Below are 27,735 nucleotides of genomic sequence, written 5' to 3'. Positions count from 1 at the left end.
ATAATTAAATAAAAGGCTGTGGATGTGGCTCAGTGGCAAAGCATCCCTGTGTTCAATACCCAGTAACAACAATTAAAATTACCTCTTGGGGACTGTCAGGCCCTTCTCTTCTCAGAGTGACTTTACCACCACTTTAGCCCCATGTCAAAGCATGCCTTTCCATGGAAGACTTTATGTTCAATGATGTCTCTTTACTCTGGTTGGTAGAAATTGGGATAATTCCTGGCCTTGTGAACTCTGAGAACTGTTCAAATTTTTTGTTTGTTTGTTTTGTTGTTTGTTTTCAATACTAGGCATTGAATTCAGAGCCTTGTACATGCTAGGCAAGGTACCACTAAGCTACCTCCCTAGCCCATTTTCTTTACTTGTATTTTAAAATAGGGTCTTGTTAAGTTGCCCAGGCTGACCTGGGAACTTGCAATCCTCCTGTCTCAGCCTCCTGAGTAGCAGAGAATACAGGCATGTGCCACCGTGCACTGCCTATTCAGTTTAAGTCACAGTTTTTCTTTGCCCAGCTTATGGATTTCAATTTCAGTCCATACACACGCAGACTGGTATTTTACCAAAGACTTGAGGACATGCCTGTATAGCTCTCTAGAGGGTTTCTCTGCAAGATCCATCCTGGCTAGGAGCTCCACAAATCCTAGGCACCTTGGACTCACCAAGCTTCTGTCTCTGTTTTCTCAATTCATTTCTGAGGGCATTTGTGGGATCCCTCACCCTGTACCAAAATCTAGAGATTTTTTTTACTGGCAGAAAGAAGAGTCACCAACTGCTCATTTCTTCTGTTTCCCTTCTTTCAAGAATCCCAGTCCTACAGTGCTATTGATATTCGTTTCATGTTTTTCTCAGGTTTTTGGTTGTTTATGGAAAGAAGGCACGTTCTATACTGGTTACTCTTTCATAGGCAGAATTTCACACTCATAAATCTGATTTTTAATAGTGTGCAACTAGGTTCCCATTTAGCATTCCCTGAGGCACTGCTACAGGCTGGGACTGTAACCACAGGTATCACAACCTCTCTGGTCAGAAGCTGATCTATGCATGTGTCACTCATCACACATTCAGGAAGTGGACTAAATAAGTATTAAGATTTTATTTATTGCAGTTGCCTTAATATTTTCCAATAAATGTGAAGAGTTTGATTCCAGTTGACATTATGAATTTTAAATGTTAAAATGTTTTTAAATGGGCAAAATCATTCTTTATCCATTCTTGTTATTATGTAAATCCTTGACACTTCACACACTTTTTAAAAAATTCTTTCATTTTTAAAACCTTTATTTTTATTTTATTTTTTTAAAATATTTTATTTACATTTTAGTTTTCGGCAGACACAACATCTTTGTATGTGGTGCTGAGGATCGAACCCGGGTCGCACACATGCCAGGTGAGCGTGCTACTGCTTGAGCCACATCCCCAGCCCCTTAAAACCTTTATTTTATTTATTTATTTTTATGCAGCACAGAGGATCAAACCCAGTGCCTCACACATGCTAGGAAAGTGCTCTATCTCTGAGCCACAGCCACAGCTCCTTCACACACTTTTTGTGACATCTTTCTGCACTCTTATAATTGCCTTGCAGACTCTTGGGGCAGATTTGTTGCTTGGATTATATTTGAATGACTTAACTTGTATAAAATAATCAGAGTATAGGGTGGGAAGTCCAGCAAATCTTGTAGAATTCTAAAAAGGAAAGGTACAATGTAATAGATATTAAATTCAGAGCACAATTTTAATATAAAGAAATTGTTGGCTTTTTTTTTTTTTTTTTTTTTTTGTGGCACTGGAGTTTGAACCCAGAGCTTTATACATGCAACTGAACTAGATCCCCAGCCTGAAATAGTTGTTTAAAAAAAAAAAAAAAACTGAGAACTTTCAGTGAATTGTTCTGAAAAGACATAATTTTTTGCAGTTATAATTCAGCTATAGCAAGAAATTGTAAAGATCACTGATATTGGCATAGGTCCACACGGAGACAAATGAGAACGAGCCCCATGTAAGGATGGCCTTAGGCCTGAGCCTAAGCAACTCCATTTTAAAACTCCAGTTTGAAACCTGCAGTCTCACCAGGCACACCTAACGGAGCCCTCCAGTTTGGCCCTAAGGCACAAACAAGTCACTTCTCCCCACCCTGACAAACTCAGAGTGAAGTCTCTGGCATGTTGTCCTCACCCCATAAGGGGGAAAGGCAAGAAAATCAGGGTGGGGACCATGAGACCAGAAGCTTTAATCCTAGGGCAAATGATGTCACTAAGAAACCCGGTGGCAGCTGATGGGGATTGAAAGGGGTGGGGTCAAAAGCCCCCAAATTTAGTATAAATGAAGGAGCAAATGAACAGACATTCAGCCAGCCAACACTGATGCCTTCACTCTAGAGAGCCTGATGAGGACCCGGACTGACATCTCAACTCTTCTCATCTTTGCTGATCCTCTGCATTTTCCTCACTACTCCCAAACTCGACAGCTACATCTTGACCCTGGTGAGAGCAGCAACTTCTCCCTAGGATCCTCTCCTCAACTGGCCGTCAGCTCCACCCCAGGAGAAGCCGGCCTTGGTTCTGGACCTGATCACCGAAGTCTGAGTAAGTGGGCATCTGCTGGACTTAAAGCCTAAGGCTGGAGCTTTTGATCTGACACTTGAACTTAGCATGCAGAGTCTGTCATGAGCCTGTCATGATACAGTGTGTTCGGAATGCTTAGAATTAATCTAGAATTGTTTGCTGTGAATTGATGATGTCTACTGCAGTGCCTAGCATTAAGGATTGTCATTTTCTTGATTAAGAACCTATAGAGTGAAATTTTATTAAGTAATTTGAGTGAATAAAGCATTGACAAAGGCAGAGGTGCGTGGACATTCTTTTTTTTATTGATTATTCAAAACATTACAGAGCTCATGATATATCATCTTTCATACATTAGACTCAATTGGGTTTTGAACTCCCATTTTTACCCCAAATACAGATTGCAGAATCACTTCTGTTACATACTCACATGTGTGGACATTCTTTATTTCTCCCCCTTGACTGCATAAGTCACACCTTTTGCTTTCGTGACACCCCACCACATTTGAGGCTCCCAGCATCCATGTGGTTGCCCACCTGAGCAGTTTTTACTTCCTGTGGAATGTGCAGGCTTCCAGAAGTTCTGTAAAGCATAACAAAAGAGAAAGACTGTCAGGCGCTGCCGATGCTTACTAAACACAGTCCTGCTGCTATTTTCTAAAAATAAGTCATAGTTATAAAGTTTTGTGGTTTCATTTTTTTGGGTTTTTGTTTGTTTTGTACCAGGGATTGAACCCAGGGGTACTTAACCACTGAGCCACATCCCCAGCCCTTTCTGATATTTTATTTTGAGACAGGGTATTGCTAAGTCGCTTAGAGCCTTGCTAAGTTTGAAGCTGGCCTTGGACTTGTGATCCTCCTGCCTCAGCCTTCCCAGTTGCTGGGATTACAGGCAGGTGCTGCCATGAGCAGCTTAATAAAGATTTGTTTTAAATAGGCTCAAACGCCTTCTCTGTGCATTTTCCTTTTTTCGTGCTCTCATTGTCTCTAACACATGATATAACTCAGCAAAAATCCAGGCAAACTCTCAGCAGTTTGTTTATTCCAGCTCTAGTTTTACTTCCCCAATTTATTTCTTTATGAGGCTATCTAAAAAACAAGGATAGCTAGAAAGGGCCTACAACAGAACTATGCTTTAACTGTTTCTATTAATATTATTTACACATTTTACTTAAAACCACTGAAACTTTGTCCTCTGTGGGTATTGCATACAGTACATGTCCTTTCCCAAGATCTCTCCCTGCACTGAAGTGCTCACACATTCTTCTCACTTTATGACCAAAATACAGAAATACACATGGAAATAAGTTCAACTCCCAAGTGATCTCAAATTCTACTGCAATTTTTTTCTCCTTCTAACAACTCAGCCTTTTTCGGAGGGTGTCTCTTACTGTTGCCTAATTGAGTCTCCTCCTCACTGATTCTGAATCCTCCTGCAGGGCAGGGAACAGCCCTCCAGGTCTTAGTACTCCTGTCAATACCAGCCCAGGGCCTGGTACACACTTGTCTTTAATACAAACATCTTTACCTTGAGCTCCAGGAAATTTCTCCTTGGTGTTCTATGCTACTTACCAGAGGTTAAGCATGGTTTCAAGTTAGCCATAGCCACAAGATATTCTGGCCCTAAGAATTTTTCAAAAGTTGTTTTGTTCTGAAGGTTAGCCAGACATTCTGTGTCATCACTGAACAGCAGGTCCTTGGTGGAAGATTCAAACAGCTGGAACATCATATATTCAAATCCATTTCTTCCAAAGAGCTCCTGGGTCAGACATACAAACAAACAGAGAGGGACCATGGGCCATAGGAAGCACAGAGGTTATGTTCTGCCTCAGAAGACCTCTGTCGGTTGGACTGCTCAACTCCAGCCCCTGGGAAACTTGAGATAAGGCAACAGTTTGTGGGGGGAGGGGCGGGGTGGTACTGCAGTAAAATGGCAGCAGACAGCGTCTCTGGGTTCAAATCCCTGCTGTCTTTTTCATGCTGACTTAGTTCCACTGAGCTCAGTGAATCTGTTCACTCATTTCCAGATGAAGGTGATAACACCAAATAGATGATGTATGTAAAGCAACTGGTAAATAGAAAGAATTTCAAGTTTTCCACCATATTACTATCTGGCTAACCACCATGAGATGTTTCCAACTTTCTGGATCATACTTGCATGTCTTTCTGCTGCCTGGACTCCTGGCTGCCTTACCTCTTCTCTTCTCTGGGTCTGTCCCTGGTACCCAATCATTTCTATCCCTTTGTTCCTCTCTCCTCTCTATCTCTGTCCATTTCCTCTGTGATCAAGGTAACAGCTTGTCCTATGTAGGACTTTTCCTTTTGAAAGCCCACAACCCAGGACCTCTTATTTTAACAGCTTTTCCTGGATTGTTATCTTTTAACTGGGATGTGTGGGTGGTATATGCTAAGACACAGATTTCTCATTTGGGGAACATCCAAGAATGGGGTCCGCTAGCGCAAAAGACAGAGGAAGCTTTGGGTTTTCTGTAAGAGATCACTTGGTTTAGGCAGGCTGCTACTCCATAAGATCAGCTCTTGCTGGCTCCCTGTAGCCATCATAAGGTATCTGAATGTTGGCTTTTTAATGGTCATGAAGCCCTGGCCAGCCTGCCCAGGTTTAGGAAACACCTTTAGATCCACCCACGAGTCAGCTTGATTAATCTCCATTCTGCCTTTCCTACATTTATCTCAGCCTTGCGTGAAGGGCTCTGAGCCAACTCCCTTATTTCTGCAACAGAAGAAGAGAGAAAGGGTTAACTCCCCAGGTGCCATAAATCTGCTCCAAGTCAAGTGAGTCTTAGGCAGACACTCAGGTGCCCCTTGTCTGAGGTTTTCCCACTCTACTTGGATATCCTAGATGGCCCCAGAGCAAGTGAGTATGGTCAACAGTTGTAATCAGAGGCAGGGCTGGGAGACTCAGGTCCCACTGCCCAGGGAGAAAGGGTGAGGCTGGGCTGGGTGCATCTGTGCACCTCCACAAGCAAATTCAGAGCACTCAGTCAAAAAGGAGAGAGAGGGGGCCCTGGATAGCCATACCTGTTGGTTGAAGAGTATTCTCCGGACGAAATCTGCCTTATCTTTCCTTGAGACTACAGCATGATTTGGCACTGTAGCCAGATGGCAGCTGTGGGCCTCGGTCACAGGCTTCCTGGTGCCATCAGGACACAGCAACTCAAAGTCTTTCTGCTTCAGATTCTTAGCCCATGCCTCAGTGTTCTTTCCTGAGGGGAGAAAAGTGGGTCAGCCACAGCTGATGGTTTTGGTCAAGATGCCCTCCCTGGGACAATGGGAGTGACCACCAGTGCCTGGGAGAGTCACAAAGTAAGAAAGCTCTCAAAAATAAAACTAAAGGGACAAACTCACAATTCAGAACATTTTGGGTGATGCTTTTTCAGTCCTATTAAAGGCAAAGATCTCTGAAAACAGGCCTGCGTATTGGATTCAAGACCTGAGTGATAACTGACCCCAGCAGGTCTGACATGAAGAACTGTCTCATTCCCTAAATTTAAAACGTTAGGACCGAAGTCACTGGAGTCTGATAAGGTTGCCCTGCTGGGTGGTGATTCCACACAAGAGACTCAGATCTTTCTCAGGTGGGAAAAGGCACATACCGTCAGTGTTCCGGAGGACAGTGGAGTGCCTCACAAAGGCCACATCTCCCTTCTCAACCAGACACCTGCACATGGAAGGCTGTGTCAGTGAGGAGGGTCAATAGTAGTGGAAGGGTGACACAGAGAGGGAGTCACAGTCCCTGTCCACACGCACACACTTCCTCACAAGCAACCATAACACCCACACCATCCCTGGGCATTAGATTAGGGGATGTAACAGAAAAACGGAACTGTCTATAGAGTTTCGGTTATGCATAACCATCGTGCAGGTCCTCATTCTAAATACAGACCAGTTTCTCCAGAGGGAATGCTTGTTTTCTCCTATTAACAGGGATATCCATTGTTAGAGTCTGTAAACAAGTCAGGATGGAGCCTGGCATTTTGCCAGAGGGAGTCGTTTGTGAAGTAACGCCAGTGAGCCATTAAGTGTGGAGATTCCTTATTGGTTGACTGCTGTATCTAGTTTATGCTAATTAGAGATAAGCTGTGTGGAATGTATAAATACCCCTCCGGTCCTACAATAAACGGCTCCCACTCCTGCTGCATCAACCTTCACAAGTTCCTCGTCACCCCTCCCCCGGTTATTTTGCTGCAGCCGGACTGCGGCAATCCATGACTCTCTGGGTGAACCACAACTTTCAGCATCAGCTATTACAATCAGAGCGGAGGACGTGGCTTTGAAGGAGTTTTGATCACACTTACATCTACTCAGGATCCACAAGAACAGATGTGCTTCTCTAGATATTTGTTCACCCTTAATTCTATTTCAAGGTACATTCTTTAATATGAAATGTTGAACACATCAAAAATCAGCCTTACGATATCCGGTCAGTTGGCAATGGCTATTAGTCGTCAGGAGCACCTCTCGCTCCTGTCTTTGGGTGCCTCTATACCTAAATTTGGCAGGGGGTGGGGGTGTCCATTACTCCCATTCACATTTGCTGAATTCCCTCACCCCATTTCTTTCCTTCATGACCCCTTCAGAGAATCACAGTCCTGAACGGGCATGATCACCTGTCTTGGGTGTGTCTACACCCCAGGGCGAGGCAGACAGAAAGGCCTTCCTGCTCATTAACTTCTCCTAGATGTTCCTTCCCTACGCCAGACCAATGGTCCTCAAAGTTGTAGGCTAGGGACCAGCAGCATCAGCATGGCTGGAAATCTGTGAGAAATGCAAGCCTGGCCTTACCCAGACCTGGATGACAAACTCAGGAAGTGGGGTCCTGGAATCTGCTTTCACAAGCCCTCATGCTAAGTGAAATAAGCCAATCCCCCAAAACCACAGGCCAAATGTTTTCTCTCAAATGCTGATGCTGATCCATAACTGGGCAGGCGGGGGTTACAGATAGGGAAGAATGGAGGAACTTTGGATTGGGCAGAGGGGAGAGAGGGGAGGGGAGGGGGTTTGGGGATGGGAAAGATGGTAGAATGAGACGGACATTATTACCCTATGTACATGTATGATTGCACAAATGGTGTGACTCTCTGCACTGTGTACAGAGAAATGAAAAGTGGTGCTCCATTTGTGTATAATGAGTCAAAATGCATTCTGCTGCCATGTACAACTAATTAGAACAAATTAAAAAAATCTACCTCCTCATTGAGGCCTGTAGGGCTCTGAGTCATGGCCAGCACCTGCTGCTCTACAGGTCACATGCCAGACCCCTCTCTCTCCACACTTGAACCCACAAACCTTCTTTGCTGACCTCAACCCAGCAAGATCCATCCCACCCTCATGCCCTGGTCTTTGCTGACCCTTCTTCCTGTATTACTCTTCCTCCAGATTTTCCCAGGCCTGATTCCCTCTCATTATTTAGTTTTCATCTCACCTAGACCCTCTACTTACAAAGACTTCCTGTCATGGCCACCTTTTCTAAAATTACTCCTGGCCAGAGGCAGTGGCTCATACCTGTAATCCCAATGGCTCAGGGGGCTGAGGCAAGAGGATCACAAGTTCAAAGCCAGCCTCAGCAACTTAGCAAGGCTGCAAGAACTTAAGAGACCCTGTCTCAAAGTAAAAAATAAAAAGGGCTGGGGGTGTGGCTCAGTAGTTAAGCAGCTTTGGGTTCAATCCTCGGTACCAAAAAATAAAATAAAATAGTCCCTGATGACTGCAACATCACCCTGTAATAGTTTGGATGTTGACTGTCCCCAAGAGGGCCATGTGTTAAAGCCAAGTCCCTATGGTGACAATATTGGAAGGCGGTGGTCCTTTGAGGAGGTGGGACCTTGTGGGAGGTCCTTAGGTTATTGGGGGAGGGGTGCCCTTGAAGAGGATTGATGGACCTCAACCCCTCCCTCTTTCTTTGCCTCCTATCCATGAGGTAAAGGGTTTTGTTCCACAATGTGCTCCCACCATGATGTGCTACCTCATTACAGGCCTAAAAGCATTGAGTCCACACAGTCATGGACTGGAATCTCTAAAACCACGACTCAAGACAAACCTTTTCTCCATGTAAGCTAATTATCTCAGTCATTTTGTTACAGTGATGGAAAGCTGACTAATGAATCCCCCCTCCCTTGGTTCCTTGGCAGCACTTACAGTTGGAAAGAGTCTTATCCTTTATTTTTGTGTTTATTGCCCTACTCTTCATGTGGGACTAGGAGTGGGTGGAAAGGGACAGGGACAGGACCATGTGTGTCTAACTGGCTAGTATAACTCCTCTACTTAGAACAGCATCTACCATATATTAGCTGCTCAATAAGTATTTCTTGAATGGGTGGAAGAGCCCAGGAATATCTGTTTTTAAAAGATACTCATCAGCCAGGCGTAAGAAGCAAGGTGACTGGTGTCCCTCCTGTGATTTTAAACTGAGTCTCTGACAGATTCCATGACTTGTCTACAATCAATCACACAGAAGAAAGGGGCAATAGGAAAATCAGGATGGTGGCTCTGCAGTCATCACTCTCACCCATCCCCAGGGTCTTGAGGTGCCCTAAGCCACCTGGGCCTGCAGGAGAGTGCTCTAGAACTGGACTGGACTTCAGTCTTTGGGGCCACTAGGAACTGCAGTAGTGTGTTTTCTCATTATGGATCCTTCTAAATCAACACCCAGATCCTGGGGAAATGGAGAGGGTGAGAGACTGGGGTTAGTGCAAAGGGAAGGGCGGTGCCCCGGTAGTCCTTGCCTGAGCGCCCCGCTGGAGCCGTGGTACTTCTCGTGGCTGTTGGGAGCACACATGTGGGCTGGATGGCTGCTGCCACCACACAGAGCACAGAGGTGGGAATCTGGATCAGACCCAGGGGCACAGCTGCGACTGAAGAACTCATCTGCAAAGGACAGCCAGAGTCAGCTCTTCCCATGATAGAAGGAAGGCCTCGGAGTTTTTTTTTTTTTTCTCTAAAAATTCTGTGCAAAGGGATAGAATTATTTGGTGACCTATTTTGAAGATCAAGAATCAAAATCCATATGTAGCAAAATGAAACTGAACTCCTATCTCTCATCCCTGCACAAAACTCAAAGTGGATCAAGGACCTGAGACCGGAGACCATGCACCTACCAGAAGAGGTGCCAACTCTCTATTGTGTCGGCTTAGGAGCCAAATTCCTCAATAGGACTCCTAAAGTGCAAGACATAAAATCGAAAATCAATAAATGGGATGGTATCAAACTAAAAAGCTTCTTCACAGCAAAGGAAACAGTCAAGACATGAAGAGAGAGCCCACGGAACGGGAGAAAATCTTTGCCACCTGCACCTTAGATAGAGTGTTAATCTCCAGAATTTAAAAAGAACTCAAAAAACTTAACACCCAAGAAGTAAATAACCCAATCAATAAATAGGCAAAAGAACTAAACAGGCACTTCACAGAAGAAGAAATACAATCAGTCAACAAGTATTTGGAAAAATGTTCAACATCTCTAGCAATTAGGGAAATGCAAATTAGAACTACAGTGAGATTCCATCTCACTCCAGTCAGAATGGCAATTATCAAGAATACAGGTAACAATAACTGTTGGTGAGGATGTGGGGGGAAAGGTACACTCATATATTGTTGGTGGGACTGCAAATTGGTACAACCATTCTGCAAAGTGGAATGGAAATTCCTCAGAAAACTAGGAATGAGACCACCATTTGACTCAGTTATCCCACCCCTTAATATATACTCAAAGGAGTCAAAATCAGCATAATACAGTAATGCAGCCATATCAATGTTTATAGTGACTCAATTCACAACAGCTAAGTGATGGAACCAAACTAGGTGCCCTTCAATGGTCAAATGGATAAAGGAAATGTGGTATATATTTACAGTGGAATATTATTCAGTCATAAAAAGAATGAAATTATGGTTTTTGCCAGTAAATGGATGGAACTAGAGACTATCATGCTAAGTGAAATAAGCCAATCCTAAAAACCAAAGGCTGAATGTTCTCTCTGATACGGGCATGCTAACTCACAATAAATGAGGAAGGGAAGAATAAAAGTTTATAGGGTTAGCTAAAGGGGAAAGGAAATGAAGGAAAGGTAGAGGGTGGGATTAGGAAGACAGTAGAATAAACTGGACATAACTTTCCTATGTTCCTATATGAATACATGACCAGTGTAACTCCACATCACGTACACCCACAAGAATGGAAAGTTATGCTGCATGTATGTATAATACACCAAAATACACTCTACTGTCATATATATCTAAAAAGAAGAATTTCATAGAATAAAATATAAAAAGAAGTTCCAGTTGGAACGAAGTAAAGGGAAACCAACTCCAGATGGATTGGGGTCTGTGAGCCCAGAAGTCCACCTGTCCTGGTACAGAGTAGTGGTGTCAAGGGACCGACACAGATCTTAGCCCTCTGAGAGGGGAAAGTGGAAGTCCCGGCTCATTGAACCTGCTGTTCTCTGCTGCCCTCAAGGTTTGCCCTTGAGACTCCAAGTCAGGAAGGCACGGCCACCAAGGCCAGCACTCCATTCTGGGGGCTCATCCATAAGGAAATTAGCCTGGGCCCTGCCCTTTCAGGAACCTTAAGCCTGGGGGGCAACAGCCAGAAGTCAAGTAACCACAGCAGTGAATCCATGCCCCCCACCCCCATGCTCAGGAAAAGGAATGTGGTTCTATGAGGCTACGGAGCTGGGAGGAGGGGTGGGAGATAGAGAGTGAGGAGGTGGTCCCCAAGTAAGCAGCCAAGAGGAGCCTCCAGACCAGGGGGCCAGCACCAGCAAAAGGCTGTCTTGAGGTGCAGTGGAGGGAAGGGCACAGAGAGCTTCCTGGAGGTCACATGGCTGGACCCCCACGTTAAGCAGGGTGGGGAGCAAGCAAGGCAGAGCCCAGGGAAACTTTGACATCACTGTGTAGCTGTGTTCTTCATCCCTAGAGAAAGGGGAGCCTCTGATGGGTTTGGAGCAATGCTGGGCCAGGGGTAGTAGGCAGGATGCAGTCCAATAGGCATTGTGCAAAGATAGGCCTGGCAGAGGGGTAGCTGGGACCCAGGGCAGGAGGCCAGGGTTGATGAGGGCAGTGTGGACTAACACAGAGCAAAGGGGTTGGGAATGGGTGGCAGGAGGAGAAACGGTCATGCTGGTGAGGGACGGGTATGTGGAGGGTGGCAGCTAGGTTTCCAGCCAGGTAAGTGGATGGACTGTGGGTCCTCTATTACCCTAGGCACTTCTGGGACAAAGCCAGGCTCAGCAGAGATGACACATTCCATTTTAGACAGGATGGGGTGATTGTGCTTTTCAAATATCTGACTAGATCTGTCAAACAGACCAATATATACACGTCTGGAGAGATGTGTGCTGGGGAGAAGGACCCGAGAGTTCTCTATCTATAACAACAGCAGCCAACGTGGACCTTGTGCTTAGCACATGCCTAGCTTTGTTTGTGGCACTCCTTTTCATGCTAATGGAACCACACGGGTGGATGTGAGCACTTGGGGGTTGGAGGAAAGAGTTGCTTTATGCATCTCAAATATTTCTTAAATTTGTTGGGAAAGGGGGATCTTGTAGGGGTAGGAGAAAAACCAAGACTGTGTTTTTTTCCACAAAATCCAGGAAATAATGTTTGAAGGGGACTTGAGGAAATGGTGCTGAGAGGTCAAGAGGAAGGAACTGGGCACACCCTTCCAGGAGAACAACGTGGAGGGCACTGGTGGAATATGCTGCCGAGCCAGACAGCGGGTTGCTGAGGAGCAGGTGGGCAGTGGGTAGTTCAGACAATGCTTTGAAGATGCCTGGGAGTAAAGGGAAGGGGAAGAAAAATCAGGAGCTGAGGAGATTATTGGGAGGAGAGGGTGAGTTTTAAAGATGGAAGGCATTGGGTGTGTTGACCTGTTGAAAGAAATCATTGCACATACCAGAGGAAAGAGTAAAAACAGGGGGTCTGAGACTCTGGAGGGGAAGCCGGTAGGGTGACCAACACCCAGGTGCAGGCAGAGGGACTGGCTGGAGAGAGGAGGAACCCCTAGCTTCAGCAGTGGGAAGCTGAAGGGGAACCTTTCTAATGGCTTCAAGCATCTCCTGTAGGTGCCCAATCAACATCGGCTGAGAAAGATTGGCAGATGGGTGAGGGTTTGAGGTGTGTGAATCATTAGACCACTGGGGTAACAAAGTGTGGAGCAGAGAATCCGAGGGAGCTTATGAGTGTCGGCTGGAGCATTTGCAGTAACATGAACTGCTCTGTTGCCCTGTGACAGGTGATATTCTCCAGATATGTCAGCTGCCCGGATAGCAAGTCATGCTGCAGGGGTTCTGCAGGCCTGGGATTTGTCAGATAGGTGGGGAATGCAGAGGAGCAGGAGCTGTTTAGGTTCTGGCAAAAATAAGCTGAAAAGACTCGTGTGAGAATCTAAGCGAGATGAACGTGAAAGACACAGTCCCCAAGGACTTACTGGTGGACATTTTGCAATTAAGAAAGCAACACAATTTGGATTTCATGTGAAAAAATCACACACACACACCCCCTCACCCCACTCTTGTTTTGCTTGTTTCCTGAGCAATTTGTGAGACTTCAGGAATAGAGCTACTTCCCTGAGAGCTGCCTTTGGGGCCAAGCAGGTGAGGAGAAAGGGGCACTCTCAGTGTCTGGCAACCCCACCTCCACTTAAGGAATTCCTTGCCATTCATCCAGTGGAATTTCTCCCCAGGCACAGACCCAACATGGAAGACCTCCAGAACACACTCACCAAATTTACAGGACCCGGTTTGGTTGTGTATTAAACCCATGGGGACGTTCCAGCCTGCGGAAGTGCCCACCGCAGTGTGGCAGGACTTCTTGCCTCGCAGTGTGTCCCAGGTGACATCAGCATCGGATTTCTTCACCACGACCACGACGTAATAACCTTGCAGGGGAGATACCAACATGCAACTTATTTTTGGGGGGAGGGAGGTTGGGAGGATGGAGGAGGATGGAGGACATAAGTGAGATCTGACCAGCCCTCTTCACCAAGCCACTGAATGGCATCTCCACATGGTGTCCAACGTGAGCTGGACATTCTCCATCTCCATTCCATCCCCCCCCCCCTTGGCTGTGGATGTGAAAACAACACTTTCAATGTTTTCTTGCAGTTAAATCCTTAGCAGAAATCAGAATGTGTGACATTGGGAGAGTGGAAGTGACCCAGGGGTCCTCTGCCTTCCCTTTCAACTCTTTCTCCTAGGAAACAAAGTCGGGAAGTGTGGGGTCTTTCTGTCCATCTCTCCCTTCTCCACACTAATAGAGCAGAGGCTGTTACAGCAACTGCAGGAGCAACAGCAGTGTGGGTTCTCGTCTCCATCCCAGCTCATGGCTATAGGGCATGTGGTAAAATCACTGAACTTGGGGAGGTCTTGGATGTGGGAGCTGTCCTAGAGAGTCAGTTCCATTTGTTCTGGGTGGGAGTCATTCCAGGAACCTAGGGCCTACTTTTTACTAACACTGAAATCCCCATATTAAATTCCTGCCTGCTTAAAATAGTGCTTAACTCCTTCACTGATTTCTCACTGATGTCTGTCCTTTCAAGCCAAGAGCCAGACCTTCTCAGAGAAGATCCAAGTTTTCTGAGCAAGTTTGCTCAAGGGAAAAAAATTTTATATATATGCTTATGCACATACCTACATTACATATTTATAATATATGTATATATACATGTAAGTATATGTATTTAGAAATGGATTTCAGTATAATCATTGTAAATTGGGGGGGGGTGTATATAGGGAGTGCTGACATACAATTTAATACTCCAGCACACTCTGAAAATGCATTCTAGAGGTGTTGCTGCTAGCCTCTGCCTGCTGCTCCCCTTAGGAGATGGGAACACCTTGAACTCCTCGTCTTACTCTAGCAGAGACCCTCCCAATACCTATCATTATTAGGTCCTGGGCCAAAGATACAAAAACTACCACACCCAGACTACCCGCGTGTATTGCACATGCACCCTACTGTTGCAATGGAATCCTGCTATGTATTCTTTTCTGCAAGTTGCTTTATTCCTCCTCAGTAGTATATTGTGAACACCTTTTTGATTCAACAGAAATAGACACAGCTATCTCATTCTGTTGGTGGAATCTAAGGTATGGCCTCTTACCTGGATTTATCGTGTTATAGTCCCCCTACTAATGGGCATTTACATTGAGACCCATTTTGCCTCATCACAAGCCACTTATTTATATAACTCTTTGTACCTATGAGAGTGCACTTAAGTATGTCTGTTTAACTGCAGTTCATAAGAAAGAACTTTAATAACTTCTTTCTTAATTTCTTATCTTACTGTATTCACTTCCAAAACAATGCTGACTATCTTTGGTGGGACTGGGCAGTCTTGTCTTATTCCTGGCCCTAGAAAATTATCATTAAGTCCCAAGTTCTCAATTCTATGAATTTTTCAACAAAATTGGCATGGGTGCATTAAAATAGAATTGGAAATAATAATCTGAAGCTTATGTATATTATGATATCAATTAATATTATTATTTTATATTATATTTAAGTTTTTATAGGTGTTCAACATCTGGTACAATGGAACAAAATGGGTTAATATTTCAATATTCCTGTCCAAATATTATATAATTGAATTGTGCCTGTTGAGTAAGGCCTGACTATGAAATGGAACTGGCTAAATTGGAATCATAAATCTTGGCCGACCTCGGTAGCGCACACCTGTAATCCCAGCAGCTCAGGAGGCTGAGGCAAGAGGATCTCGAGTTCAAGGCCAGCCTCAGCAACTTGGTGAGGCTCTAAGCAACTCAGTGAGACCCTGTCTTAAAATAAAAAATAAAAAGAGTCGGGGATGTGGCTTAGTGGTTAAGCACCCCTGAGTTCAAACCCTGGTACCAAAAAAAAAAAAATCCTATATCTTCAGAATTAGAAAATAGTGTGGCTCAACACCAAAACAACCACACATGCACACTCCTTTTCTGGGTGCTGTAGATCAGATCTCCACCTACTCCAGCATGGAAAAGTCACAGTCAGCACGGCAGACACAAGGCCAGGGTGCCAGTCACTTCCTAAATGACCTCAGCCACTTAGCCTCTAGAAGCCTGAATTTCTCCTCAGTAAAATGGTGACAGGGAAATCCACCCTGGAGGGCTGGTGAGGAGGGTCCAATGCACTAATGGGAGCATATGTCCAGTAGAATGGCAAGGGTAGGTTCCACCCTACATGTGCAGCAGTGCTGCTGGGGACAGAGGCCAAGCCAGCTTTACACGCTAACAATGAACTGCGGCGGCTGCTGCTCCTTTTTCTTCCCCAAATCTAATAATACAGAATACAACAGACACTAGTACGGCAGTATGTAAAAACGTGGATGTGTAACCGATGTGATTCTGCAATCTGTATACAGGGTAAAAATGGGAGTTCATAACCCACTTGAATCAAATGTATGAAATATGATATGTCAAGAGCTTTGTAATGTTTTGAACAACCAATAAAAAAAAATTAAAAGAAAAAAAATCTGATAATAATCCCTTGTGTCTCCCAACAGCAGGTCTCCACTTCTGAGTCCCAGCATCTCTTATCCCACTCACCCTCCAAGGGGGCATTCACACACTTTGACCCAAGCCGCTCACTGCCCTGTTTGGGTTCTACAAAGAAAAAGAGGAACAGTCATAGTCAGGGGCACTAAACTCCTTCACAGTACTCCACCTGAAGTTAGGAGCTTTGATGGTACAACAAGGCAAGACTATCCCCCTTCCCACTGACCCTCAGGGGGCTTCATCTCATCAACCTCACATCGTGATGGACCAGATCCTGGACCACACATATCCTCTGCAACATGCATGTGGCAAGAATAAAACGAAAAGCACTAACTAAGCACTCTGTCATTGGTTGTCAACTAGCCAAGGTTCTGCAAGCCCCTTTAATCTCCTCTCTCCCTGCTCTTTGCCATCTGAACATTAGGTTCCATCCCATAATCTCCTCCATACTCAGGAGGGTACAAAAGAAAGAAAATGAGATGCACTGAGGGGGAGGAGAGGCAGAGACCACTGCAGATCTCGGCAAAGACCCCTTTGCATTAGCTGTGTGCAGTCCCCTGTCATCTCCTGAGTTAGCAGACAGCTCTAACACAGGGGCGATTCGTCGGCCCTGGGCAGACTCTGCACTGCATCCTCCAATGCTGCTCTCTCAGCCACAAAGGGACTATTTCAAGGTCTTTCTTGACCTTTCAAGTCCTGCATCTGTATCTTCCAGGGTTCTGACTTTGGGGAGGGGTGTTTTATCTACTAGCTATACTTCAACAACAACTACTGTTATCTTGTCTCTGAACTACATTCCTTCTTCATCTTTTTATATCCATGCCCGGGGAGTAGAAAACAGAAAAGTGCACCCCTTCACTTACCGTAATTCTCTGCCAGGACAGGCACCAGGCCACAGTGGCCTGCTATGTAGACAAATCCTCCATCCAAGCTCATGGCATCAGCGTCTCCTTTCTGAAGTTAAGAAAACAAATCAATGATGCTACAGCAAGACTGTCTCCTTCCCACTGACCCTCAGAGGGCTTCATCTCATTGGCTTCACATCACATGTCCTTGTGATGGACCAGATCATGGATCACCCATACTTCTGCCACATATGTGGGCTTTAGAAATTGGACATGCCTTTGGCCCATTGATCCTAGAATGAATGCCCAAGCCAGGCCATGCTCTCTGGACATCTCTGTCCTCCCAGGAGACCCAGGTGCTCCTAGGAGACCCATGCCAAGTCCTGGACATGCCCTCACCTCACTGTGATCATCGTCAATTCATCAGTCCACGTGGCCAGACTCAGGGACTGTGTGCATGTTTCTATGGAGCATGATTTCCTTCCAATAATGAAATTCAAATCTGTTCACATAATCCCATTAGCACTGTACTCACAACCCTGGCACAACAAAGGTTCTCAATAAAAAACTAATTACTCTAAATAATTAATTAATAATCAACTTATTATTTTAATTAAAATGTCTAAACACAGAGCAAAAAATGTATACTTATAGTCATAAATAAGGTCATTGTTACGGTTTGGACGTGTGGTGTCCCCCAAAAGCTCATGTGTGTGAGACAATGCAAGAAGATTTGGAGGAGAAATGATTAGGTTGTGAGAGTCTTCACCCAATCAGTGAATTAATCCCCTGATAGGGATTAACTGAGTGGTAACTGAAGGGGTAGGGTATGGCCAGAGGAGGTGGGAATTGAGGCATGGCTTTGGGGTATATATATTTGTATCTGGCAAGTGGAGTCTCTCTCTCTGCTTTCTGATCATCGTGTGAGGTGCTGCCCTCTGCCACACTCTTCCACCATGAGGTTCAGCCTCACTTCGAGCCCTGAGGAATGGAGCTGGCCTTCTATGGACCGTGAACCCTCAAATAAACTCTTCTTCCCCTATAGTTGTGCTGGTCAGATCCTTTTAGTCACAGCAGTGAAAAAAGCTGACTAAAACAGGCATCGAGATAAAAATACACAGATGCATAAACACTGTTCACTTTTGACATATCAGCTGTCCTAGAAATTTAAAAAATAGCAACTATAGCAGCACAACTTTGCCAAACCTTTAATATGTCCCGGGCTATTTCCTAAACATTGTACAGTGATTACCCTTATGTATTCCTCATAAACTCAAATAAGGCAGGTACTATAATTTCCCTTCTCAGATAGATTAGCAAACAGAAGCAGAGGGAAATTTAATAATTTGCAATCCTTCTGCCTCAGCCTCTGAAGTCACCGGGATTATAGGCATGTGCCCCCTTGCCCAACTCAAGTCTTTAAATTATAATGATATCCAACATTTATTGACTGATCACTCTATGCCAGGCAATGTTCCGAGCACTTAAGTTGTAATTCTTACAACTGGAAAATTTAGGAGATAAATATATTTAACTAGCAAAATCTTTTTTTTTTTTTTAAAGAGAGAGTGAGAGAGGAGAGAGAGAGAGAGAAAATTTTTAATATTTATTTTTAGTTCTCGGCGGACACAACATCTTTGTTGGTATGTGGTGCTGAGGATCGAACCCCGGGCCGCACGCATGCCAGGCGAGCGCGCTACCGCTTGAGCCACATCCCCAGCCCACTAGCAAAATCTTAATCCTATGGGTTGGTACCAGGTTTACCAAATTTAGGGTCTTCTCAAGAAAGACTGCTGTACAGTCTCCTCAGTGTATCAATTTTTTAGTCTTTTGTGTTTAATTTTTTTTCCAAATTGCAAAAAAATACTAACTGCCCACAGAGAAATGGAAAGTTTATAACACAGTTTCATCACTCAGAAATGAGGGGACGATGATCTCTGAGTGGTGAAGGTGTGAATGATTTTGTTAATTGGGGAAGGTGTGAAGGTCGATCAGCACTGACAATCCACAGTGGCCCTGACCACACCCTAGAATGCGCCCCTACTCCCCACAGCTCCTGTGCAGGACATCCCAAGGATCCCAGACTCCAGAGCTGAGCCCAAGGAGTCCAACTCTGTTTCTGCCTGGTAGGTGGAGTGTCCCATGGGGAAAGTGGGGTGGGGATTTGGAGTGTGTGGGTGGGGTAGCGTGTTAGCGTGGAGGCTGGTGAGGAGGCTGAGAAGGGGGCCTTCGGTGCCACAGGTGGCAGAAGCACGCCGCGTCTGAGTGTGTGCAGCTGTGGAGGGGCCCCCTACCACAATGGCGGCAATGCAGTCCTCAGGAGTGTCCTCCGTGGTGCATGCCAGGGCACCACCGCTCACTGCACTCCACTGGTCACACTTGGCCCTCTCCTGGTGGCCCACTGCACACCACTGTACCTTCTGGGAGTCTTCCACACCTGGGATGGGTGGAGAATAGTCAGGGATCCAAAGGAAGCTCCAGATGGCGGCAGAGTGGCTGCCCAAGGGACTCCCCACTGACAACAGCAAAGTGCCTTATCCCAGGACACGGCTTGGTTCTCAGGATGAGCACCAAAGGTAAAGATTTCCCTCACTTCTGCTCTCACCTCCAGCATCACTTCCCCAGGGAGGCCTCAGAGCCCCAGTCCAAATCAGAACCATCTGGAACTTTCCCTGGGGAGCAGGCCCCTGCTGGGAGTCGCCTGTTCTGGGTGGGCTTGCTCGCCTCTGCTCGCCCAATGTCTTTCCTCACCACCCTGTGCCCACCTCCAACTTGGTGGCAACCCTTTTGAAGATGCTTGATGACTATTGATTGATTAGTGAGAGGCAAAAATAGAGAAGGAAAGAAGAAATCAACTGTGGGGATCCAGAGGAAGGCAGGAACTGGACTCACAACCTCCAGAATCCTAGTTCTGCTCCTTATGGTGGTAGAGACCCTGTTCCCACTCCCGTTCAGAATGGACTATTCTCCCTGTGAAACAGACCTGTCTCTGGGCCGGTCTCCAGAACCATCATTACTCCAAGTCGTCCATAATAGGAAGATCTTCAAAACCCTTTTGTAATCATATAACTTAGGCCTTTCTCCCAACTTAGAAGAAAATCCACCCATTAACCCAGCTCAGTTGGTAGCTCCCACGGGCTCTGTAGGCTGGGAAGGTTGCCTGAGGCCTGGAGGTACCAGGAAAGCCTCAACCCATGGTCCCTACCCTGCTTGCTGCCCAAGATGGCCAGGCCCCTCCCAGAACCTTCCATACCTCCCTTTAGATGCTGAGCGAGAGAATAGTACTCATAGCCCAGGTACAGCTTGGCGTCCATCTTACGGGGGACCCTTAAAAACCCATGGGCCGCATCGGTAAACAGCAGGTCTTTCCCCAGAGGAGAGCCGAAGAGCTGAAATCCTGCAGACTTGTCCTTTCCAAAATGTTCCTGTTCACAGGAAAAAAAGAAAGAGTGAAGGAGAGAGGTTGGCATTGAGGTAAAGATAAAGGTCAAACAAACCCAAAGCCGGATGAACCACACTCCAGAAATATTAAATGGAAAATTCCAGAAATAAACAATAAACTTTAAATAACTCTTATTAACATATATTGTCATAATTATTCTGGTTTGTTAGTTATTTTGTTAATCTCTTCCTGTGCCTAATTTATTAGCTAAACTTTATCATGGGTTTGAACGTATAGGGAGAAAACAGTACAGTTGGTCCCCAATTTATAATAGTTTGACTTAGAATTTTGTAATGTTATAACAGGTTTATCTGGACATAACTCATAAATTGAGGAGCATCTATGTAGGGTTCAGTGCTATTCATGGATTCAGACATCCACGGAGGGTCTTGGAATGTATCCCCACAGATAAGGAGGGACCACAGTGAAGGCCTGAGCACAGGACAGTGGCCAGGACCTCTGACATCCTTGAGACTCGTGGTGTTCTCCAGTATCTCCAGGAAATGCTTTACTCAAATCTCAGCTGGTGGCCTTGAGTGGGGCCTCAGGGAGACTGCCAGGGGGTTGCCCCCAGATCTGTACAAAGGGGTACCAGGTGGTCCTGTGTCAAGCAGCTGCCCCTCTCCAAGATGGGCTTCTGCTCTGTGCTCCCAGGGGCAGTGGGGAAGGCTGCCTCGTTCTTGACTAATATCCCCATTGGCTCTGGTGGTCTTCACCCTGAAGTGGCTGATGGTCCAGTCACATGCCCCTGGAGTAGAAGCCAGGCACCCTGGGCTCCTCTTCCCTTCTCTCCCAGGCTGCCACTGAATGACCAGTTGTGAGACATCAACAGTGTCCCTTCCCCTTTCTGGCCTCCAAAAGAACAAAGGGTCCTTTGCCGAGGACTCCAGCTGCCTGGCCCAAAGCCACTCCTGATAGCAGCTATGGTGATGCCTATCCACGTGCTCTTTCAAATGACTGCTTTTCACTTTTGCTTTGGCCCTGCATAAATGTCACCTGCTGTCCTCACCAGAGACCCCCTTCCATTTCCGCTGGGAACACACAGCTCACTCCCCAGGACCCAGGAATCTCCCCAGATATACCCTTCAAATCAGTTTCTCTGTCCTCCACAGAGTATGCAATCCATGTCTCCAAGGCTGTGTGATTCCATGTGGTGATAATGGGTATACGTACTTGTTTGTGTCTCCTCCACACTCCTCTGCGAGCAATTGGAGGGCAAGTCTTTGGTTAATTTCTCAGTGCCCTGTACTGAGCACAGAGTGTTGAGAGATGGAGCAGGGTGACGGACAGGGGCTGACTGGGACAGATTGTCACCAATGCAGGACAGAGAGGGGAGGGCATGCTCATGTCCTGGGACCCACTGGAAGGGAAGTCAGGAGGGCAGATCTCAGGCCAGCAAGGCCCTAGGGGACCAACTCATGGAGACGGGTGAGGTTAGCACCTGTGAGGATTTGTTTAGAACCAGGAAAGAACAAAATGAGGTTAGGGGAGCTTCTGCAAAGAATCTTTAGTGTTGTCTGTTATAAATATAGACCGAGTGCCTTGTCCGCGAAGCGGGTCATGCCTGGCAAAGTGGCAGGGTTCCCACCGTGTCTTGAACACAAAAGAACTTCTAGAGTGACCAGAAAGCAAGGAGGAAAATCCCCAAATCCAAGCAGAGAGCTCTAAGCAGGGGAGAGGATGGTGGGTGGGGATACCTGAGCCTGGTTGAGAAGCTCCCAGATCAGATCTTCCTTGCCATCCACGGTTCGAGCCACGACAGCATGAGAAGGAACCCGGGCCAAGTAGCAACTCTCATATTCATCCACAGGCTTCCGGGTGTTGTCTGTGCAAAGCAGTTCATACTGGTCCCTGTCAGCCTTCTGTTCCAGGTTCTCTGGGGAGGGAAAGTCCAGATGAGCCCACTGCAGCAGAACCATGAGCTGGGGTGTGCCCTCCTCACTGAACCACACAGTGTGACCCAAAGGGGACTAAGACAGAATCTTTTCAATACACATTTTCATACATCAGAGGAACAGGAGATCTTGGCAGTGAAATGACTGGTTCACAGTCTCACTGCAGATAGCCATGGCTGGAGGCATGCTTAGCCCAGGGCCCGCCCAGCTGCTCCACTTCTCTGTGTCTGCTCATAGGAATAATAACTGCAAGCTGAGCATTCATGGCCCACTCATTTCACTCAATCCTCACCACACTGGGGGAAGCCAATAATATAAGCATCCCATTGTAGAGATGAGGAAAAAGAGTCAGAGAGGTAAGGTAACTTGTCAAAGCCTCAGCCAATCTGGGCTGACACACTGCTGTGCCAAGACAGTCTAGGTCCCTACTAGAGCAGCCATATTTCCCTGGAGGCAGAGCCTACTGGGGAAAGGCAGGGGAAGGCTTAGGGATGGAAGGAGGCCTGGGGTACCAGCCCAAGCACTTTGCAAGTACAAAGAAACAGGCTCCCTGGTTCCCTCACGAAGGTGTTACGGGTTCAAAGCATTCATAGGTTGAAGTGCTAATCCCTGTACTTCACATGTGACAGTATTTGCAAATAGGGTTCTTGCAGATGTAATTAGTTAAGATGAGGTCATACTGGAATAGAGTGGGCTCCTAATCCAATATGACCGGTGTCATAAAAGAGGGGGGGATTTGGGGAGAGACAAGCAAGCAGGGACATGTAGGCGGAGATTGGGGTGATGTGTCTGCAAGCTGAAGAACCCCACAGATTGCCAGCAAGCTAGGAGAGAGGCTTGGAACAGATCCCCCCACCCCCAGTCCTCAGGAAGATGAACTGTGCCAAAACCCTGATCTTGGAATTCTAGCCTCCAGAACTATGAGATGCTGCTTAAACCACCCAGTGTGTGGACTTTGTCCTGACTGTGCTAGCAAATTAATACAGAAGGACTTTGGGGTTGATAAACTCTCACCCACCAACAGTCACTTGCACCCCTGAAACTAGTGTATACTCTCTCATAAAATTCTACTTAAAAGGTAATCGGGGATAGCCAGATGTGGTTGGGGTGGCACATGCCTCTAATGCCGAATATTCAGGAGACTGAGGCAGAAGGATTGCAAGTTCAAGGCCAGCCTCAGCAACTTAGGCCCTAAACAACTTAGCAAGACCCTGTCTCAAAAAACAAGGTAAGGGATGGGATGTAGTTCATTTGGTAGAGCGCTTGCCTCGCATTCACAATCCCCAGCACCACAAAAAAGAAAAAGGGCTGGGGGTGGGGCTCAGTGCTAGAGTATCCCTGCATTCAATCCCCATGACCTCAAAATAATGATAATTTTTTTTTAAAAAAGCAGTACATGAGGGCAGTCAGAAGTGAATCAGGATGGTCTGGGCACAGCCTGCGGTTTCCATAATATTAGTGTGTTTTCAAATTCTTCAGGGTGAGTGCTAGACCATGAGCAATCAAAGGACATAATGATAATTACTTGGAACAACTTGATTCTAGGAGGTGAGACTTGGAGGTGACCCCACTAATTTAAATGGTTGATAATAGGACATGCATCAATTGCCAAAACGCTGACAAAGAGGCCAAATTATCATAATGAGACAGCGAAATGTGAATGGCTGAATAAGTGAACAAAGGACACTGAAGGCATTGTGTCAGGAAAAGACAGGAGGTCGAGGTTGTGAGGGACTAAGGCCAACGAAAACGTGAGGACGTAAAAATCCTCCTGGAGGTGGTAGACATTCGTTACAAAAATGGTCTTAGCAGAGTGAATAGAAATTCGGGTCTTAAACATTTCATGTGGAACCGTGTGCTCTGTATGTGGTAGATATTTCATTGGCTATAAGACCAGAGACTGTCATATCAGCTTCTCCAAGATGCTCTTTGGTTGGTTTGTTGCTGGTAAATTATCCAAAATGCTAGAAAGGCAGACTGAGTCGGGGTTAGGGCTCAGGGCTAGAACACTCACCTAGAGTGCCCGAGGCCCTGGGTTCAATCCCCAGCACCACAGAAGAAGAAGAAGGAGAAGAAGAAGAAGAAGAAGTAAAAAGCACAAATATAAAAACAAAAAAAAAGACCCTCCCCCTCGGTGTGGAGCACCTGTCTGGCTGGCTCAAGGCCCTCTGTGTGAATGCACATCCTGGGGATCAAACTGGAGGGCACTTGTTTTGTTAGTTGTTTTGTTTTGTTGTTTTGTTTTGTTTGTTTTGTTAGTTGGTAAGTTCTGTTTAAAGGTTTAGAAAACATGTTCTCTGGATTTCTGGAGAGGTGGCTGCAGTTGGCTACGTGGAAGGTGGGGACAGAGAGGCACAGGTCCCTGACACAGGGAGATGTTCAGCAGAAGGTGGGTTGAGAACAAATTGGGCCCTAAACAAAGGACAAACAACAAAAATGCTTAAGCAGAATCTCTCCTGTGGCATTAAACAACTCCACGTCACCTCTTCTGGGTGTCAGGAAACCTGGGGCAAGAACCAGCCCCCTGGCTCAGCTGGGGCCCACATGCCCTTCCTCCAGCACTTACCAAACACTGTCACGTGCCTCACGAAGGCCACATCCCCGGCGCCATCCTCCAGACACCTGAGGAACAGGAAGGCCACGGTCAGGCTCTGCCCCTGGTGTGGGCCTTGCCTCTCTCTCGTGAAGCTCTGCCCGGAACACGGACTCATGGGGACCGTGGCGCTCCAGCTCCTGGATGACTAGTGCCCACGGTCTCCCAGACATTGGTTTGTGCTCACAGAGGTGATGGCCTCATCTGAGCGACCTTTGAACCCCACGGCCAAGCCCAAACCTGAAGCAGGCAGGAGCCCTGGAAAGCAACATCCCAGGCACCTGGGGGAGGGAGGGAAGGTGTGAAAAAGGACACTTGCTTTCCTCCTAGAAAGCCACCAAAAGTGGCAGGGTGTTTGTTTGTTTGTTTAATAAAAGCTTAGAGCTTTTCCCATGAAGCATAAAAACACTGGGTAGCCTTGGACTCTAGCCAGTTTCCCCTGGTTTTGAGCAGTAGCATAGATCAGGGAGTGGTCTCCGCAGAGACTGAGGAATTGGCACAAGTCCCAGCACAAGAAGGTGCCGAGCAGATGATGTGAGATGGGACACCCTGGCCTTTGGTCCTGGCCCTGGAGAGTCACTATGGGCAGGTCCCAGGTTCTGAGGAGACCTGAACATCTCCCAGGCAAAAGAGGGTTAGGAGCCCACCATAGGTCATAAGAGACACTCAGGACCCTGACTGTCACATTGATGCTCTAGGTCCCTGGGACAGGCTCTTTCCACTTGTAGTGCCTTTGACTCGCCAACATCAGAGGGAGGGGGAGTAGGGGAATCTCACTCACTTGAAGGCACCCGAGTACCCGAAGTATGGCTCATGAGAGGAGCAGGCGCACTTGTCTGTCCCTTTTCCCACACACAGTTGACACAGGCTGGGGAACGACTTCCCATCTGCACAGGGGACACAGCTGCTGGAGAAGAACCTGGCCGCTGCTGACAAACACAGACACACAGGGCATGAGCGACTAGGCCTCCAGGTTGTCCCGACCCGAGAGCCCGTGAGTCTGCCCACGCTTCCCAGGACTGTCCTGAGGAAGCACAGGCTAGCAGGGCGCAGTCCTGCCAGCGGTGACTGATAATGCCCACACCAGGGTGAGTGGATAGCCCAGGGTCCCTGTGCCCTTGGGCACCACACTCAAGTGTAGTTCAGTGCTCAAGCCTGTGAAAATGTCCTCCAGATTGTCCCCTGCACAGTGTAAGAGCTGGTGACCTTCACTACACCAAGATATAGCCCAGTGCCAATGGCATCTGGTAACCCACCAACATGGAGGCTCTAAGGGGTCAGGCAGGACCTTGTAGGTCAGGGAGTCCCCATCAGCCCTTCCATACCTCAAGACATAGAAAGTCCCACCACCCCGCCTGTATGCAGAAGCTGTGGTGGTTCTTAGGGATCCCTCTTCCTGGAGAGAGTTGAGCTATCTTGCCAGTGAAGGATGAGGAGCATCTAACAGCCACTACCTAACTGCCAGACAGATGTCCACTAGCAACTGTCACTGAAGCATCTGTCAACTTTGCCCAAGGAATGGCAAAACATGGCTAGATCTGTGGTCCAGGCTGCAACACTTCATCAGGTCCCTGCAGCCACTTGTCCCTGTCATAATCACAGTGTACTATACAGTGTACATACTATACATAGTCACATGTAGTATAGAGGTTGGAAGAACAAAAGACACACTTTGCAGCCATCATCTTTAAGGACTGAAAAGGTGCCCGGCACTCACCTGAGCTCATCATAACTGAACAAGAAGCCTCCAGTCATCCTCCTCACCTGTCTCAAGCCCTCGCTCAAGGTACAGAGCTGAGTGCCAGTGTGTGGCTGAAATCCTCAGCAAACCTTCCTGGGAAGCTGGGGATGTGGCTTTTCCACCAAGCTACCAGGATTCCCAGGAAGGCAGAACTGACAGGAGCATCTTTGCCGAGAGAAGACTCAGCTGCCAACGAGCTGGAGACCATGAAACTCACATACACTTGACAGTGACTGTGTGATCCCAGCATGACTCATCTGGGCAAATGGTACAGGAGCCCTACCTGGAGGCACCCAGCCCTTGCTGGCTTACCTGTTTCAAGAGAGCCGGAAGGAAGCAGCATGCCGATGGGGATGTTCCACCCCGAGGACCAGCCCAGGCCTGTGTGGCAGGACTTCTTGCCTTGGAGCTGGTTCAGCTGGAAGCCGGTGCCCTTTTTCACCAGGGCGACAGCATAATAGTAGGTTTGTGGATCTGCAAAGGATCAGAAAGAAAGAAAGGCCAAAGGACGTTGCCACATCATCACTACTAAACTTCCAGAGTGTGTGCAATGCGGAATTGGAAGGATTCTAGGACCTGTGCCATCCCCTGATGAGCAGAGGGAAAAGGAAATGAAAAAACAAACGAAAAACCCTTAACTGACAAGAGAGAGAAACCCGAACATTTTCAAAGCAATAAACACTACAGGTGTTCCCTGACATTATTATAAGACTTCTATTTTTTTATTATATTATTAATTATTGTATTAGACTTCTAATTTTTTTTAACTTTATGAAGGTGCAAAGAGATATAGTCAATAGAAACTACTCTCTGAAATTTGAGTTTAATCTTTTCACAGACTAGTGATGTGCCCTGTGATCCTCTCCCTTGACTCTGGGCAGTAGCAATGGGCCACAGCTCCCAGTCAGCCATCCTGGGGAGAATCAACCCATACTCTCCAGCGTACTGTGTTGGTAAGCCATGATGTTTGGTGGATCGGGTGTATTGAATGCATTTTTGTCTTACAATATTCTTGATTTACATGGTTTGTCAGGACATAAGCCCGTCATAAGTTGAGGAGCACCTGTAGTTCTTTTCCTGCCCGTGCCTCTAAGCCTTGGAGCAGGAAACTTGAAGATCCCAGTTATTGCAGAACCTGCATGTGTTTTGTTCTCAGG

At 46.6% G+C, this 27,735-nt stretch overlaps 1 protein-coding gene across 1 annotated transcript in view; it reads right to left on the bottom strand.

Moving 5' to 3' along the window:
* Positions 1-2,959: 2,959 nt before the first annotated feature.
* The window catches only part of LOC308652828 (inhibitor of carbonic anhydrase-like), a 40,114-nt gene continuing 15,338 nt past the window's right edge, over positions 2,960-27,735 (bottom strand). The window contains exons 4-17 of the mRNA XM_081300895.1: positions 26,891-27,052; positions 25,619-25,766; positions 24,811-24,866; positions 22,047-22,225; positions 20,161-20,332; positions 19,202-19,344; positions 16,926-17,016; positions 16,114-16,170; positions 13,296-13,451; positions 9,308-9,449; positions 6,179-6,243; positions 5,604-5,788; positions 4,137-4,323; positions 2,960-3,147 (exon numbers count right to left, since the gene is read on the bottom strand). Of these exons, the coding sequence (XP_081157021.1) occupies positions 3,113-3,147; positions 4,137-4,323; positions 5,604-5,788; positions 6,179-6,243; positions 9,308-9,449; positions 13,296-13,451; positions 16,114-16,170; positions 16,926-17,016; positions 19,202-19,344; positions 20,161-20,332; positions 22,047-22,225; positions 24,811-24,866; positions 25,619-25,766; positions 26,891-27,052 (1,778 nt within the window). The 3' untranslated portion in view covers positions 2,960-3,112. The remainder of the gene's footprint in view (positions 3,148-4,136; positions 4,324-5,603; positions 5,789-6,178; positions 6,244-9,307; positions 9,450-13,295; positions 13,452-16,113; positions 16,171-16,925; positions 17,017-19,201; positions 19,345-20,160; positions 20,333-22,046; positions 22,226-24,810; positions 24,867-25,618; positions 25,767-26,890; positions 27,053-27,735) is intronic.

The sequence above is a fragment of the Spermophilus citellus genome, assembly GCF_964194105.1.
Source record: "Spermophilus citellus genome assembly, chromosome: 7".
Taxonomy (NCBI): Eukaryota; Metazoa; Chordata; class Mammalia; order Rodentia; family Sciuridae; genus Spermophilus; species Spermophilus citellus.
Note: the sequence above shows the minus strand (reverse complement) of the source record. Positions and strands in the feature narration are given on the sequence as shown.